Here is a 13,215-nt window from a genome sequence, read left to right as displayed (position 1 = left end):
GAGTCCGGAAGGTGGTGAGCACAACTCACTGATGACAAGGCGGGGAGGGGCAGTGGGGCAGGGGCCACACAGCTGTTGCTGCGACCACCAGGAACAAATACATCAAGTACCATGGTCGTGTGCATGCACGACAACACAGAGTAAGGTTCTTTACTCATTAGAATTTGGGCTTAAATATGAATTACCAAAAAAAAGTCAAAAGCACAGAGAATAATCAATACTACAAGGAAGAACTATGTTAAAGGTAAAAAAACGTGTCCCAGGTGACAGACTGAAATGTTCTAAAATCTTATGCATCAATCCCACAGGCTGTCTCAGAGTGTCGGACGGAGATCAGTCAGGTGGGTGCCGAGTTCTCCTTCCTACTCACCCAACCTCCCTGACCTCCAGACCCGCAGAAGCAACTCCACCAAATGTGAGACCCTGGCTGATGTAAGCCTGAAAGCAGGTAACCTTCAAGAAAAGTATCACAAACCGTCTTTTCAGAATCAAAGGAAACCCTCTGAACACCTCGTTTCGAAAAAGCTACAATCATTTAACGAGCAAAAAAAGGGTACGTTTTATACATCACAAACTGTAATTACATACATTTTATAACAAATTTTGTAACAAATAAATTTTATAACATTTTACAAGAAATACAAACCTATTGATGCTAGTCCTTCAGGCCTGCTTGAAATTCTTATAATGTTCCTGTCTCCCTTTAAGAAAAATATTTCATTTTCTGTGCAGGAAACAGACACGATATCACCTGATCCTTCCAAACCAGCAATTGTGGCCTGTCCAAAAAAAAAAAAAAAATCACAAAACCAGGCAATAGTAATAGTTCAAATCGTACAAGCATGTGTAGCAATCCAAATAAGTCAGACAACTGCTCTTCGTTGTCATGGTTCTGAAACTCAGGGAAATTCAATCAAAGTCAGGTAATACCTGACGGATGTGTGACTGAGTCACAACCCCTGCCAGTAAATTTATGAGACTGAGCGAGCAGTCTCTCCCTGCCTCTCGGCCACCCTCTGAACCGGTCCCCGCCTTGCTCCCCGCTCTCTGATCGCCCTCTTCTGGCTTCAGGTGCATCAACTGGCCAGTCCAAACCCCAGCCCTGTTCCTCCACGACGTCACGCGCTCTGCTTGAATTCTTTTCCTGACCCTTGCTCACTGGGAGAGTTCCAACTTGATTCAGAGGCCGCCTCCTTGGGAAGCATCCCTGACAAGCTCACCCTCCTCAGCAATGCCCGGGGCTCTTCAAAGCTCACAGCACTTTACACAAACCCCCACCTGGCACGTCTCTCCTGGGCTGGAATGTGTGCTGGCAGGTCTAGGTCCCCTACCGTGCGGAGTCCTGTGGGAGAGACTAATAGGCATTGCAACCCTTGGTTTTGAATGAATAAGTGAGGGAGGGAGGATTCCCCTAACGTCACCTGAAAGCAGACAGCAAACAAAACACAGGACATCCCTGACTTAAAAAAAAATTCTTGCTTCTCAGTCAACAGTGCAAATAAGAGACTAGCTCATTATAGAAGAGAAAATGAGTCTCAGTCCTTTGTAAATTCTTAATAATCCTGACAGTAGTTTGAAAGCTTTTAATCATGTTGCCATGTTCAGACTGTCTGCTCATGACCAGGTCCTCTGTCTCCACTTCTCCATCTATAAGATGAAGTTAATTATACCTACTGGGGAAAGCCCTGGGTAAGTGCTCAGAAGAGAGGACCTGAGGTACAATTACACCACATCTTGACCCCGCCAATTAACAAGTGCACATTAAGTTCAAATAGTACCCAGAAAAAGAAGAAAAGTTGTGTTCTCTACACCTGAGGAAGAATACAAAAATGTCTTTCAAAACGTTCCTTAAGAAAAGAAACAAACTCAGGGCTAAAAGGCAACTTGGTGATTCCCTAACCCAACTCACCAGTCCCCTCCCCCTGTTCCAGGTAGGGAAACCAAGCCAGGCAGACGAGAGACTCCTGGTTATAGGTGGAACCAGACCAGAATCTCCCAGGAAGAAGAAAAAGGTCAGTTTTTCTTTCTACTAAACCAGTAGTACCAGGCATGGCTGATAACAATCATTAAGAAGCCTTGTAGACGAATTTCATTTTCTGTTCACACAACTAAGAAAACCCTTTGATTTCTACAGTGAAGTGCTGCTTATAAAGAAAAGGGCGTCTGTTAGAGGCCTGCTGACTTCAAGAAGGAAGAACGTGAGCAGGATGGGGGTGGGGGGTGGGGTGAGGAGATGACGTACAAAACAGCAAAAGCTCTGCTCTTAAGGATAAACTGAAACTACACAGCTTTGTTTTTTTTTAATTCCTAATTTCACCTCTGTTGGCAATTACCTCTCACCAGCCTGATTTAAACAGAAATTGTTTCCTACCATGATTTAATAACGCTGGAAAGTTGTCCAAATACATCAGTAAGTAAAGTGGGGAAAAACGGCAAAACAGTGTGGCTCCATTTGGGTAGGAGAAATAAGGGTAAAAGAACAGGGTGGCAAGAAAGCTAGAGAAACAGCCCCCTGCCCAACTCAGTGTTGCCCTGCGGAGGCCTTGGGGAATGAGTCCCTATCTTACTGTTTCCGTCATGTTTGAGTTTTCATTTAATACGCTCACAGTAATTTGGTAGTCAGAAAACACGTGATTCAAAGAAATTATAAAGAACAAGTTTAATTTTGTGCTTAAATAAAACACACACAGGGCTTCCCTGGTGGCGCAGTGGTTGGGAGTCCACCTGCCGATGCAGGGGGCGCAGGTTCGTGCCCCGGTCCGGGAAGATCCCACATGCCGCGCGGAGCGGCTGAGCCCGTGAGCCATGGCCGCTGAGCCTGCGCATCCGGAGCCTGTGCTCCGCAACGGGAGAGGCCACAACAGTGAGAGGCCCGCGTGCCGCAAAAAAAAACAAAAACAAAAACACACACACACACACACTTTCTTAGCAGGGGACAGGACTATGAATATTTAAACCAAATATTTTTTCAAATCTACAAAAACAACCAAACCTTCATTTGGATTCCTTGACTGGCCCAGTGGAAAAAGCAAAGCATCTGAATCAACACTGTTCCTTCTATCGTCTGAGAAATGAAGCAGAATAGTCCATAAACATTCTCTTGCCTCTAGACACCAAAGATGTGGTACAATCACTTTACTTACCTGGTTGACGGTGTCTAGAAGGTAAATACTATATTCATTCCAACTCAACACCCAGCCTTCTTGAAAGAAACATGAAACAAGCCCCAGGTGTTTCTCGGGTGAGCTGCAACTTCCCCTGTCAGAGGATTCCAGGCGCGGGTAAAGCTCGAAAGGCTTGACTCCTCCAGCAAAGACATCTTTTAAGATAAACGTGGCCTGAACGGTCCCATGGATGTCAGCCTTCCACAGCCGGAGCCCAGGCCGTGATGCGTACAAGGTTAGATCACTTTGCTTACAAAGTCCTGGTATAAAACAAGCACCAAATTTCCCAGTGCTGAAATTACAAGAAAAAAAGGAGGAAAGAAAGAAAGAGAATGGACTGATTTAAAGTGCTAGCTGTCAACTCCCGATATTAACTCTAACAAGAATTTCTGGACTAAGCCAAAACAAGATTGATTCTTTTTCGAACCCTTTTCTACAGTGTATTTTTTGGTTAACTGAACCGCCTGGCCAACCCCGAGGCCACAGAGGAGCCGGTCTCTGTCTTGCACCCCCTACAGCACCCTCAGAAGCGTGCGCCCCGCTAAGCACACGCACAGTTACTGCGCACGGTGCTTTTTCTTTTTTTAAATCATGCTGTTATAGTTTTTAATGTATTTAATCTGAAACAATTTAGATTCATCACTGACAAAGTGATAAGTACATACCTAGATCAGTTTCTTAGGTTAAGTTGTGGCTAAATTGACTTTTAAGTTCAAGGTTCTAAGTGACTGGGGGAGTCCTCTGTACCTTGAACAGCCTTCTGTCCTGATGAGATGAGCCCCTACTATAACAACCTGTGCTAATTCCATCATATTTATCACATTGTATTTTAATTATCACTTTATCAGTCTCCCATCAGATTGGGGATTCCTTCAGGGAGAGACTACCTTGTTCACTTTGTCTTGAAACAGGTACCAAATTATTTGACAAATGAGTAATGAACAACACTTCAAATGGCATGCATTTATCCATAATTATTGAGTATTAACCTACAAATATTCCATAATCCGATTTCAAATCCTCCAATTTATACCAAGGCTTTGATTTAGCTTATGCTAATTTTTAAAATGTGTAGCTTTGAGGCGTTTTATTATAAAAAGCTGGTACTCATATACATAAATGAGTAAGAACTTAACATTTATCATACATTTACTTCACTTTTTAGCTTGGCCTTCTAGTAAATCTTTAGCTTCATTGATTTTGGCTGCTATATAAGGAGATCCTCCCTTGTCTGAGTGATTTAAAAGCATAATTCATCGATGAGCATCTCTTATGTTTCCCTTATTGGTAGTAGGGCTTACACCTAGTATTAATGAGGCTTCCCGTTTTGTCATTTTGGGTTCAAACCCACCTCTGTAATAGCCACCACTAAAGGCAGATTTCGGCAGACTTTGAACAACTTGTTTTACTTGAGGTCCCATATGCTTCATGGCTTGCAAAGCATAACCCCCTGCAAAACCCGCAGCAGCAATGGTCAGTCCAACCGCTACCACTGTACCGGCCGTGGCTCCCGCTCGGCTCCCCGGCCCCACCTGTAGCGCGGCTCATCCCACCCCACCAACTCTATGCCTCTACCCTGCACACAGTGCTTTATCTCCACTCTCCTTTAACCCTCAACACAGCCCTGTGAGGCAAGTATCACGACTCCCGTTTCAGAGAAGAGGAAACGGAGGCAGAGGTGACAGACCCAGGACTGACCATCCTCTCCCTGCTCTGAAATTCTGTTCCTTCTAACATCTGACTGCTGTGCTCACCCCAACATCCCAGTGAATGAGCTTTATGTCCAGAATTGGGGCAGCACTTTCAGAATTTCTCTTAAACCCATCACAGGGACCAATCTCCATTCTGATCCTCCGGCTTGGGTTTTTTTCCTTCTATTTTTAGTATCATGAAATATCTAACACAAACAAAAGAATATATATGCTTTGAAGCCTAATAATGAAATATACACCCAGGAACTCTGGCACGGTAGCCTGTAACCTCTTCCTCCTGCCTTTCCTGTCAAATCAATTTCTATTTGGTGATCCAATTTTCAAATCTATATTTCTTCTACTAATAAGTCCTCTTAAAAATCTCTCATCGGACTTCCCTGGTGGCTCAGTGGTTAAGAATCCGCCTGCTGGACTTCCCTGGTGGCTCAGTGGTTAAGAATCCGCCTGCTGGACTTCCCTGGTGGCGCAGTGGTAAAGAATCCACCTGCCAACACAGGGGACACGGGTTCAAGCTCCGGTCCGGGAAGATCCCTCATGCCGCAGAGCAACTAAACCCGTGCACCACAACTACTGAGCCTGCACTCTAGTGCCCGTGAGCCACAGCTACTGAAGCCCACGCGCCTAGAGCCCACGCTCTGCAACAAGAGAAGCCACTGCAATGAGAAGCCCGCACACTGCAACGAAGAGTAGCCCCCACTCGCCGCAACTAGAGAAAGCACGCGTGCAGCAATGAAGACCCAACACAGCCAAAAATAAATAAATAAATTGTTTTAAAAAAAGCTCCTGTCAGTTCACCTTAGGTGACTAAAGCGTTCATTTCAACAAACATTTAGTGAGCTCCTGAACCATGTAAGAGACTATGCGCTGCAGGCAACGTGAAAGATGCATAAAAGGAAGGTCTTGGCCCTGTCTTAGAACGCCCTGCAGCAGACGTACGTCTGCGAGGTGCCATCTCTGAGGCTCAGAGGGCTGCTCGAAGACTACAGACAAGGGGGACACGTTCTGACCTGGGCATCAAAGGCTACACCTCGGTTACTGAGTGGACAATGACCAGACTGAGAAAGGGGAAGGGGCACTCCAGGGAAGGGCAGGCTGAGCGGGGGCCTGGCGTGGGGCTGCCTCTGAGGCGCCGCGGAAATGTGTCGGGAGCGGGTTGGGCGGAGGCAGTTAAGTTGGGGATAACTATCTGCAGCCGGGCGCAGACTGTCCTCTACCCCAGACTCGGCCATCGCCTGACTGCAGGGTGGTTCTGCAGCACTTGCTGATGCCGTTCTGAATCAGACACAAAAACTCCAACTTCTAAGGTCTGAGCACCGCAGGATTCTAAAATCATAAACACATTAACTTAGTTTCTTAATTTTGGTGGAGCTGATTTCTAGAAAATCCATTGATGACTTTACAAGACACCTTAGTTCCCTTTATGAGCCACATTAATATGAAAGAAGTGTTGCCGGTGATCAAATTCGAACCAGCAAATGGTGTTTTCTAACTTATGTTTAATAATGCTGAGCACAGACAGAGAGCCTGAAACGGGAGAACGAGTCAAAGCCGGGACAATTGTCTCCACAGCCAAATGCCCAAAGGCCACCAGACGGGCACGATGTGGCTCTGGCGGGGGCGCAGGCTCCACACCCCACACCCGGCCTGGACTGCAACACGCAGGCGCTGCCGACCCAGGACAGTCCTCCCGACTGGACTGCAGGACACAGCGATAGGCACGGGGAGGGCGCCAGCATACACACAGAGGAGAACCGAGACGGAACACACGTCGGGGGATGGCTGGGGACTTCGAGATTTTTCTAGGAGAAACATGCACGCTGTTCTGTCAACCTGAGGAGGTTCGCAGACTGGGTCAGGAGAGGACGACCTTGTCTTCCGGCACTCCCTGCGCCTGTCCCCGAGCCCGGCTTCCCCGCTGGCCCACAGCAGCCGCCCAACGTCTCGCCAGCCCGCACGGTCCCCTCCAGGCACCCGCTAGTTCTGCGTTCCCATCTACACAGAAAGAGTCCTGCCTACACTCACTGCCCACTCCCCCTCCCTCCGCCCTTCCAATGCCACGGCCTGTGCCCCACGAGGGTGGGCACGTGCGGCCGCCACGTTGCCAGACACAAAGGCCCGGCTCAGCCCACCTCTCGGGCCGATCAGCGGCTCCGACACGGCTCTCTCTGACACGGAAGCAATGGAGTGCCCCAGAATGCGAGGCCTCCCCATTCCCTAGTGACACTCACTCCCCAGGTGAGCTCCTCCGTCCCAGAGCTTTGAACACTGTCTATCGGCTAACGGGCTCCCCAGCGTGCACAGCTGCGGCCCCACCTGCTTCCTGAGATCGGCTGGGGCTCCTCCGCCAGCCTTCTCGACACCAGTAGCCGGCAGCCCCGCCTAGCCAAGTGCTCAGGCCACCATCTCCAAGGGATCGTCTCTCTCACACCCAGGAGCCAACACACCCGTTGGCTCTGCCTTCAAAGCGCCCCCACCATCCCGGCCTGGCATGAGGCCCTGCTGTCACCTGAATCGCCCGGGAGCCCCCGCCAGCCTCCCTGAGCAGCAGCCCTCACCCCCCTCACGCAGCAGCAGGACTGACTCCCCGGGTCAAGGCCGCTCATGTCTCTTGATGGCAGTGGCATAAAGCAGCCCCTGAGCAGGGCCCACAGGATGGGCCGCCCCCAGCACCCCTGCCCCCAGCGCCTGGTCTGTGCTCCTAGACCCTTCGTACAGGCAGGGCTTCTGCCGCCCCTCCCATCCACCCTCAGGAATCTGCTCAGGCTCCACCCGCCTGCCTGCCCTAAACACACACCCGCTAAGGCAGGCATCCTCGCTAGCTCCATACCCATTTATTACTACTGAACATTCTAGAACACATTTAATGTCTGTCTCCCTCACAGGACATGAGCTCCTTAAGATCAGAGCTCTTGTCCCCCTTGTTCACAGCTGTCTCCCCAGACTGAGAAGGGCGCCTGGCACACAGCAGAGACTTAGTAAGGATTTTCCAATGTTGAATGAATAAACACTCTCCCTGGGTGACCTCATCCAAGGCTAGGGGTCTCAATGTCACCTGCATCTGATGACCTCACTTTCATTTCTGGCCAAAACCCCTTCCCTGAGTTTCCAACCTGTGTATGTTACGCTGGACTGTGATTCCTGCTTAGTTACCTAACAGGCATCTCAGATGCAACAGCCCCAAGACAGAATTCCTGAAGCCTAGACCTTAACCCTGGTCTTCCCATCTCAGTTAAATGGCTTCACCATCTGTCTAGTTGCTTTAGCCAAGGGCACGGAAACCCTTTCTTATTGTTCCTTTCTCTCCGTTTTCCCCTACATCCGATTCACCCCATTACCCTCCATCCCCCTCCCCTCTCCTCTCCATGCAGGTACCCAGGCGAGGCCTCCGTGCTACTCCTGGGCTCCTGCAGCAGCCTTCTCACTGTTCCCTGCCTGACCGTCTCCAACTAAGTCTCCAGGCAGATCCAGGGTAGCCCAGATAGTCCTCCTCCTGCCTGAAGCCCCCCACTGGCTTTCCATCTCACCTAGAATAACGCGGTTGACAGCATCCCTCGCCTCACGCAGGCTCAGGCCCTCCTTTTCAGCACCCGGCCCACTGCTCTGCAGCCACCCCAGCCCCCTCCTGGCTCCTCGAACGTTCTAGGCCCTGGCCCGATCCAGGGCCTTGGCATCTGCTGTCCCCTGAGACCAGAACGCTCTTCCCACGCTTTAGGCTTCAGCCCACAGATCTCTTACCCAGAGGCCTTTCCTGACCATTCTGTCTAAGAGAGGCCCTGCCCCCAGCCGACACCTCACTCTGATGTTGCCTCTATATCACTGACCGCAGCCTAGACCTTTATCTTACTTGAGGGCAGAGGCCCGTCCCCTGGCTCACCACTGTCCCACCGTGTGCCACCCAGAGGGACACTGTTGCATGGGGCACCACTTCCAGGAGGCAGACATGGCCAACGTCCTTTTCTAACCACAGCCTAACACAGCACACGACAGACACAAGCCTTCAGGACACAGAGATTAAAAACGTTTCTGTTCATTCTATCATCCCTCACTTCTCTAATACAGCTCCCTAGGAGAAACGGGACCCGTTTATCTGTTTCTATATCCTGAAACGGTGCCTGGCAAGAGTATGCTTCTAATGCAAGCTGCCGAAAGACTTGGCTACACAAACGCACCAGGAGAGGTTCACGCAAAGTTGCTCAGGTTTCACACAGGAGGTTACAAGGCCAGGTTTGAAGAGAAAGACTGTTGGGTATACGATCCACGTGGCAGTAATTGGTTTTTAAATCTCTCTTTTTACACTCCACCTTCCTTCCAAAAAGACACAAGGCAGTAAGACACTGACAGACAAGCCAGGACGAGACGTCAAGCAGAAGAGTGGGACCCTGGCAGAGGGAAAGTCACGACCAAGTTCTGCACACCACTAAGCCCAGCTACAGATTCTGCTGAGCGATCCGGGGCCGACAGGGAGATCACTGTTACAGAGACACCAGACTGTTGGTGGAATTAGGGGGGTATTCAGCGTGGAAAGTAGAAGCCAAAGGGGAAGCGCGAGTGTCTTTTAATAGCCATGGACCGCCACGCAGAAAAAGAATAAACTTGCACTGTGCTGCTGCAAAGCCCGGGACACAGCACAACGGACGCTGAGAGGACCGGAGGCTGGCACCCCCAGCACCACCAGCTGGCCCTCACTGACGCCCGCCCACCTCCTACCCACTCTCCAGCACCACGCCACCCAGGCCCCCGCGTGCCCCTGGCCCACATGCCGTCCTGCCCCTCCGCCTCTCCCCCAGGCAGGCTGGGACTGGACCGACCCTGCTCGCCGCTGTTTGTCCAGGGAGCAGGTCAAGGGAGGGGCCCTCTCCCGGCCAGGAGCCCTGACCCCTTCCAGACCCGCCCCCTCCCTCAGGATGCCTCCCGGCCCCAGGCCGGGCTACAGCCCATGTGAATGAACTCTTTCTGCGTCCCCCACTCGGCTCCACAGCAGGTGACACAACTGATAGCACCTCCCCTGCCGAGGTCACTCCGTTTTCACGATGGCGCGGCACGCGGAGGGAGTGAGGGGCGAGCTCCCACCCGACCCTGAGCCTGACCCCTGACCTCCTACCCAGGCTGTGGAGGAGGGGGCCCGCAGGGAGCAGACTGCAGCAGCCACATGTGGCGGGCAGGCTGGGGACCTGCCTGGAGCCGCGTCACCACGAGCCTCGACACCAGTGATGCTCACCTTTTCCTTGGCTGTGTTCCGATTTGCTTGACAGACTTCTCCTCGGTGTAGAAAAGCAGACTTCTCTGTAAAGTCGAGACCAGCAGCACCTTCTGGCTGTAGTCCAGTTGCACGATGGAAGCCGGCTCCTCCAGTACCAGGTGGGAATGACAGATGCCCTGCGGAGAGACGCCAGGTGAGGCTCACAGGTGAGGCACGCAGCGCAGCAGGCTACAGTGACCCCACGTCAGTCTGAGAGGACTGGCCCACGTCCCTCCTGTGCCTGACATTGACTTTGATCAATGTCTACCTTAAAACGAATGCTTTAATTCTCACCAGATTCAATGTCAACCCACTGCAATGAAATTATTTGCAAAAGTCCTCACTAATGAGAAAACAGTCAGGGTTACCATCTATGTCAGGCTACATCAAGTTGGCCAAGAAACATTTACAAATTCTGTATAATTTTTTAAAAATGTTCCCAGTACGCGGTTCAAAGAAGAATCCATAAAGATTCAGCAGGAATATGTTGCGCCATGTGTATTTAATTCCAAGAGAACACAGTGGGGCTTTCTATAATATTACTATGACAACGGTCAAAGTCCATATCGCACTCCTCCTCCACAAAGGGTTCAAAGCAATCGTGGGGACATTATATCCTTGCCTACTGAAAGGGCCAGAAGAGACAGGTTAGAAAGAAATTAAAATGGTAGTAAGCATATTGAAGAACAAAGTAAAGTTCTAGAAGGCGCTTTACTGCTAACGCAAACTGTGTTTCTTGGGGTCAAATATTTGCTGCCATAAGCCGCTCTTCTCCTGAAGCCGTTCCTTTAGCTGTTTAGAGATACTGGTGCAATGTCACAGACCTTTGCAGGGAAAGAGGGAGCAGCGATCAGATCCATTGGCAAGATTTACATACAGTAAAAGTCACTCTTTTTAGATACACAATTCTATGCATTTTGACCAATGCATTCAGTTATGTAACCACCAGCACAATCAAGACAGGGAAATCCCCACTACCCCGCAAACATCAAGGACATCAAGGCAGATTTCCCTCCCACCTTTGCAGTTATGCAGACTGTAGCTTTTCAATTTTTGACTTAGCTTGTAATGGAATTAAATTTATTGTACCGTATTGTGCAAAAACACACGTCTTTTTTGCAAATCTCATGAAATACCTGTGTCTCCAAAAAACAATGATCAGAACCTCAATAAAGCTGGGAAAAAAATGATCAGCATGCTAAGGACAGTGCTTTCTGTGTGTGATTTTTCTCTCCATTTCCTGACATCATGCATGAGCAGTGTCCCCTCTGTGCAACTCAGGCTGGGGCAGTGACAGCAGGCAAGTACAAATATGGGGACCCTTAAAACCTTAACAAAATGTTTTCCTGGAGAGTAGCAGTTCTCAAAGTGTGGTCCACAGTCCCTGAGGGTCCCCAGGCGAGGTCAAAACCATTTTCTTTATAATACTAGGTTTTATCTGCCTTTTCCACCAAGCTGTGGTTTGTACTGATGGTTGGTAGAGCTACTGAAAGCTCAAACGGGCCCAAGATGAGCAGGGCACCAAAATCCGGTAGCTGCCACGGTGCCCTTAGCCACTGTGCACTTGCAGCAAAAACATGAATTTCACTTCAGAAGGTCTTTGACGCAGGAAAATGATAATTCCATCTCATCTTGACCCTTGTGTACGCCTATCTCTGTATTCTGTGTGACAAAACGGCATGCACGCAGCCCTCCTGCTGATGCTGAAGTACTTCGGTTCTCTCAAGGAGGAAGCACTTGTGTGGTTGTATGAGCTGTGAGCTCAACCAGCTGCTTTTTTTCACAAAATACATTTTTACTTGAAATACTATAATTATTCAAACTTGGGTATTTGGCAGGCATCTTCTCAGAAAGAACAAAGTAAGCCTGTCAACTCAGGGAAAATAAGTAACAGTATTTGTTGCTGATAACAAAATGCAAGTTTACAAGTGAAGATTAGAATTTGAAAACTTGTATCCACCCTTGTGAACCTGACAGATTCCCAACAGCTAAAGACTTTTCTCATCAGAATGATGGCAATATTAACAAAGGTGCTTTCTTTGATATTATATAATTAAATGTTTCAACATTTGGAAGATGTGCATCACTCAGTAGGTCAGTATTTTCCAAGTGATCAATGCAAGATGTTACAAAATCACACGTGGGTCAAGGAGCCATCCTAAGTGCAAGACAGACCAATAGATTTCACTGTAACAGAGTGAGAAAAATTCATCTATATGCTTTCAGATTCCACGTTGTAACCAATCTTTAAAGAAACTGCCATTAGTCAATTTGGGGATGTGGTTAAAGAATGTCCACAATTCTCTGGAAGGGCTATTAAAATACTCCTCCTGTTTCCCACTACATGTCTGTGTGAGGCCAGATTTTCTTTACATACTCTAACCAAAACAATGTATTGTGACAGACTAAATGCAGAATCCAGCTGTCTTCTATTAAGGCAGACATTAAAGAGATTTGCAAAAATGTAAACCGATGCTACTCTTGCAAACAGCAGTAGAAGTTTTGTTTTGCTTTGTTTTTTTCAGCCGCGCCGTACGGCTTGTGGGATCTTAGTTCCCCAACGAGGGACTGAACCCAGGCCCTCTGTAGTAAGAGTGCAGAGTCCTAACCACTGGACCACCAGGGAATTCTCAGCAGTAGTTTTGAAAATAGTTATTTTCACAAAAGTATGTTATTTATGTTAACATATAATAAGTTCATTATTTCAAAATAAAATAAAAATTTTTTAATTTCTCAGTTTTAATTTCTAACATAGTACACTCAGTAGATATAAAACCCATACAAACAAAACCTCTTTGGAATCCTCTTTTTAAGAGTGTAAAGGGGTCTTGGGACCAAAATGTTTGAGAACTACTGCTAGAGAATATTCGTAGAAGACAGGTCAGTCTTGGATCAGAGGGACTAAAAGTCATCCAGCTAGTAATTGCTGAATTCCTAGATGCACTAGGAATGATGGCTACAAATAAGAAAACGAAAGGACCGTGCCACCAAGGGGTTCATTCTAACTGAGCAGAGGTATGACAAAACAAAGCACAGGCAGGCATAAAACCACATGCGCGATGGGAGCACACCCTAGGTTTGAAGTTGAGCTCTGCCAGGC

General features: G+C 48.6%; 1 protein-coding gene and 1 pseudogene across 8 annotated transcripts in view; both read right to left on the bottom strand.

The window, feature by feature from the left end:
- TECPR2 (tectonin beta-propeller repeat containing 2) overlaps positions 1-13,215 on the bottom strand; it is a 95,494-nt gene that overhangs the window by 56,767 nt on the left and 25,512 nt on the right. For 7 of the 8 annotated variants that reach the window (XR_016392275.1, XR_016392276.1, XM_089908213.1 and 4 more), the window contains exons 5-7: positions 10,095-10,252; positions 3,144-3,456; positions 647-779 (exon numbers count right to left, since the gene is read on the bottom strand). Coding sequence is in view for 6 of the 8 variants with exons in the window: in XM_089908213.1 (XP_089764339.1) it covers positions 647-779; positions 3,144-3,456; positions 10,095-10,252 (604 nt within the window). In the remaining 2 variants the exon portion in view is untranslated. Of the gene's footprint in view, positions 1-646; positions 780-1,278; positions 3,457-10,094; positions 10,253-13,215 lie in introns of those variants that run through there. The other variant, XM_089908215.1, reaches the window with a different exon arrangement.
- On the bottom strand, positions 3,464-10,084 carry LOC149750367 (mitochondrial import inner membrane translocase subunit TIM14 pseudogene; annotated as a pseudogene).

This window comes from Delphinapterus leucas, chromosome 2 (genome assembly GCF_059928025.1).
Source record: "Delphinapterus leucas isolate spDelLeu-1000000601 "Yukka" chromosome 2, BTC_Dleu_Yukka2, whole genome shotgun sequence".
NCBI classification, from domain to species: domain Eukaryota; kingdom Metazoa; phylum Chordata; class Mammalia; order Artiodactyla; family Monodontidae; genus Delphinapterus; species Delphinapterus leucas.
Note: the sequence above shows the minus strand (reverse complement) of the source record. Positions and strands in the feature narration are given on the sequence as shown.